The sequence below is a fragment of the Merops nubicus genome, unplaced genomic scaffold, assembly GCF_000691845.1.
Source record: "Merops nubicus isolate BGI_N331 unplaced genomic scaffold, ASM69184v1 scaffold13127, whole genome shotgun sequence".
Taxonomy (NCBI): domain Eukaryota; kingdom Metazoa; phylum Chordata; class Aves; order Coraciiformes; family Meropidae; genus Merops; species Merops nubicus.
This window is the reverse complement of record NW_008618391.1, coordinates 37,801-42,363: the sequence shown is the minus strand read 5'-3', so window position 1 is coordinate 42,363 and position 4,563 is coordinate 37,801. Positions and strand designations below refer to the sequence as shown.

At 38.1% G+C, this 4,563-nt stretch overlaps 1 protein-coding gene across 1 annotated transcript in view; it reads left to right on the top strand.

Moving 5' to 3' along the window:
* Positions 1–266: 266 nt before the first annotated feature.
* Positions 267–4,563, top strand: part of METAP2 (methionyl aminopeptidase 2) — a gene marked incomplete at its 5' end in the record, with an annotated part of 16,637 nt that continues 12,340 nt past the window's right edge. The window contains 4 exons of the mRNA XM_008943441.1: positions 267–315; positions 522–629; positions 3,764–3,829; positions 4,162–4,264. Of these exons, the coding sequence (XP_008941689.1) occupies positions 267–315; positions 522–629; positions 3,764–3,829; positions 4,162–4,264 (326 nt within the window). The remainder of the gene's footprint in view (positions 316–521; positions 630–3,763; positions 3,830–4,161; positions 4,265–4,563) is intronic.

Genomic DNA, 4,563 nt, shown 5'->3' with positions numbered 1-4,563 from the left:
CTTCTCTCAGCCCCTTCTGTGCCCCGAGGGGTGAAAGGCGTGCATCTGCTGCTGTGAAAGTCATCCCTCGTGATGGAGCCTCTGTACCCCTCCCAGGTGCTCTGAGAGAGTCGGAGCAAGTCTGGGCAAATAGTGTAAAGGAGCTACGGTTTGGGTTTGTTTTAGCAGGCTAACAGTTAGTGGATGATTGTGCTGGGCGTTTATAATTATCTCCTTCACGCCCATATTATCTCACAAGAGCAGGCTGCTGCTGTGGCAAGAATTAGTTTGCCTTGGCAGAAAAAAAATGTAAGCAGAAGTGTCTGGATAATGCTACCTTTATATGCAAGTTTCAGTAACAATACCTGTCACTGTAGTGTCCTAGAGTCTTAGACACTGAGCCTGCTTTAAAAAAAAAAGAAAAGGCTCCATGTGCTCTGGTATCTGTAGGCTGAGTGCAGCAGCTTTTTTATAAAGTTTTGTGCAGTATTGTTCACTAATGTGGAGCTGTCCTTTTACTGTAAGTCATACTTTAATTTTACAAACAGGACAAGAAACAGATAAAGAAGTGGAAGGTGGACTTGATGATGTAGCAAGACAATTGGATAAGCAAGCACTGGAGGAGAAAGAAAAAGATGATGATGATGAAGGCAAGTGTAACTTAACATTTTATCGTTTCCAGTTTTGACTTCTTCCTACACTCATATTTTAAAAAACCTTTAGAGGTGCCTTTTGGGTGTTTTTTTTGTTTTGTTGGGAGAGCTGAAATGCAGCTATGTATACTTTTTACTTCTTTGGCACGTCACACATGCATATATATAAAAAAATAATATGGATAACACGTTTCTTAAAGCTTGTCTTCAAAGTTCTTGTTAGTGCAGGGAAGTGCTTGGTTAAGGTAAGCTGTAAGTTATTCCTACTTGCATTGTCGTGCACAGTATAAATATATGTTCCGAATTACGTCTCTTATTCTTGGTTTAGAACAAGAAATACAGGGAAAATTTTAAGGAAGCATTTTAATTAATAGAAAGTCTTGGGGTCTTTACCAACTATTTTAAACGTGTTCACCTGTAACCCTAATTTTTCATTAAAACTGACCTGGGCAAAGATTAATACACAGAAAGGCATCCACCTCACGTATTGCTTGTGCTGTGCAGCGGGTGTTCTAAGCACATGCCTCAGAAGTGAAATCCAGGCTGGATGCATCTTGTCTGTAGGAATATCAGATAAAAATGCAGTCTTTGTTTTGATGAGTGGCTCTCTGTAGAAATGGATGTTCAAGAAAATACATTTCTCAAGTTAGTAATTTAGTTTCCTTCTTGTGAATTAGCATGCGAAGTTGGCTCAGCAACCTAAAATGGTTTTTACTCTTCTGCTTAGAAATCTTAGTTGACTATTGCTGGCATTCACTATTCCAGAATTTAATTTAATAAATTAGATGTAGAAGTTTCAAAAAATGAAATGTGTGCTGGGATATATAAAACTACAAATAATTTAATCTTTGAACATTACTAGTCTACATACAGCTTTCAGTTTTATGCAATTATTTTCTGTAGAAGTGTATTCTAATGTATTTGTTTTACAGTATATTTCAGGTCACAGAGTTGAAAGATACTTAATACAATATGTGCTTTGCTATTGTTACAACTAAGGTAACAAGTATGGAGGAGGATAGTGAAAACTTTATACAGGGAAAAAAATTGAAAATTACTAGAGTAGTTATAGTTCTGTCTCAGGAGCAGTAACATTAGTTGCAGATCAAGGATCAAGTGCTGTGTGCTTGTTTGCTTTTTACAGTGTAAGCAATTAGTATTAGAGTACTAGTGTAAAAAAAAAAACTTACATTTCCCCACATATTAGACTTGGATGTGTCTTTTAGAAAAACAATAATTTTTGGAGAAAAACTAAAATTGCTGGCTTTTGTGAAGGCAACTATGTGCTCTTACTTGTACTGGTTCTCACCACTTGCCATCTTAGCTGTGTATTTTCAGAGGTGTTGCTTAAGACATGGTGCTGCGTTAGATTAAACCAAACAAAATATCTACACCTCCCCCCCTTGGTAAGCCCATGACTGAGTTACTACATTCTGAAATCTAGGAGAGATTAGGAAGTGTTCTTCAGATCTCCACTGCAGTGTTAAAACACGCTGATAGGTAAGTTTTTTGTACGTTCTTAGGCTAAGTTATTAAACAGCTATGCCAAAATGGCATAACGCTGAGCTTCAGTTTTGCAAAGCCACTAAATTGCTTTTCTGGTGAAAATTGTTCTCCTTACCAGCTCCATAAGCTGAAGAGCAGCAGGATATTGGTCAGATGCAGTAGTTCTGTTCTGGCAGCACAGTTAGTCTGCAGCAGTCCTCAAGGACACGGGAGCGTAGGCCCGGCTGGCTTGGCTGGCAGCTGGCAGCTTCACGTGCAGCGAGGTATGAAAAGCCACAATAAGCAGACAGCAGCAGCAACAACATTTAACAAGTGCTGGACTTCTTGTGCAGTTTAGGCCTAATGGTTTGGTTTTTTTTTTTTTAAATGGCAGAAATCACTTGGTGAATGAGCTGGAGTCACATCTAAATAATTTCTTGATGAATGGTTTGAGCACAACTCAAGGTCAAGAGAAATGTGCAAAAGTTCCTGCATTTTAAAGAAATTTATATGCACTGCTAAGGATTTTTGGCAGCCTATGAAATATGGATTGGTAGAGAATCTGGTAGGCTGGACTACATTGTAGTTATGCTAGTAGTACAAGTTAAAATTGTTTTACAAATGCCAAAATGAGCTGAGGAGGGGTGGGGTGACACACTACTGAAATTTGCCCCAGCTTCAGGAGTTCAGCAGTTACTGCAGCATAAAAATGAGGATGACCCAGACCATCATCAGAGGCTTGAAGTGCAGTCACTGAAACAACCAGTCAGTGTTTTGGTTTGGTTTAGTTTTAAAATGAGTAAATACAAGTTTCTGTATAAATGCATTCAGAATGGCAGTGCTTTGACTGGATTGTAAAAGTTCTTCCAATTTTCCTTTTCGCTTTAGGTAAAAATAAGTGTTGTAAATGTAGATTACTAGTAATTACCCATTTTGAAATGAACTTGTGGTTATATTAAGAAGGCTTAGTTATATGTTATCACATTAGGTGAATACTTCATTGTGTAGGAAGTAACTAAGCGTTAGATGTAGCCAAATGTGAAGTTATTGTTAACTCCCAGATGTGACTAACATGGTGTGGCCAGTTCTTAGTGCTTATGTGCTGAGCGCTCTGCAGACCTGCTGCTGGTACGTCCCACAGGCAGTGGTTGTGCTCAGTGGTGGTTTTGACCTTCCCTGTCAGCTTAACCTGCTTGGATTTTTTTTTATCCTTCCAGATCCATTACGTTTTTTAGCTGAAGATTCAGAAGATGTTTGAAGCAGTAGTTCCTAGGTTTTAGTTATATCTTGTGTCCAATACAGTTGTCTCTCATGTGCCCCCAACAGGCATCTTTCTGGATGAATTGAGAATACAGAAATTTGAAGTAGGGCTTTCTCAAAGATCTTTCCCTGAGCTGCTTTTTTATCTGTTTAGTGATACGTTTAGGTCAAAAACTTTAAAAAGTCTTTTCTTAGGTCTGGGTTTGGTATAGGGTCTGAAAATATGAATGGTTTGCTGGCAGCTTCTAGCTGTCTTCTTTTAATCCATTAAATTCTGCCATGAAAGACTTATTTCCATATAGTCTAGATAGTTTTGTGTCTCGTTCAAAATTCTTTGGTTCTTTAAGGTTATTTTATGCTCACCCAAGGACATTTTTTTCCTGTAGATGGAGAGGGTGAAGGAGATGGAGCAGCAGGGAAAAAGAAGAAGAAGAAGAAAAAGAAGAAAGGACGTAGGTATCAAGCACAAAAATAAAATAAAGATAGATTCCGTGAATATTTGGTATAAGCATGTGTAAGTGCTGCTCTTGGCAGTTGAAACAAATTTTGGGTTTGTATGCTGACTGTGGATGAGTTTTCTTCTTTCTGGTATCCGTGAATGCCACCCTGAGTATTGGCCAAATAAAGTCATAGAGCATTGTGATAGGATGTTGTCTTGGTAGAAACCCAAACTCTAATAAAAGGATCTTAAATAATTTCTGCCATTTAACTTCTGTGGTTGAAATAAGATACTTAGTATTTCCAGTGTACCATATGTAAAACTTTCTTAAATTATGCTCAACAGCTAAGGTCCAGACAGATCCACCTTCTATTCCAATATGTGATCTATTTCCCAGCAACATATTCCCAAAAGGAGAAGAATGTGAATATCCACCAACACAAGATGGGTGAGTGTTTTAAGCTTGAAAAATAAATTCTGTCATCTAGATGTGCTGAATTGCAAAAACTGTTCATGTACAATTCAGTGGACAAAGTGAGTTGTAATGTGCTTTCCTCCCAACTCTTTTTTTTTTTTTTTTGTAACTGGATCATTTGAAAACTTAATGAATAGAAATCTTCAGGCCAGAAATGTTCTTCCTTCCCTACCCTTTTAATTAAGATACAGTCTGCATAAGCAAAATTGCCATGAGGCAGGGGACCCCGAGACACAGAGGGCAAATGGGACTGCAGTAGGCAGCTTGTAAGA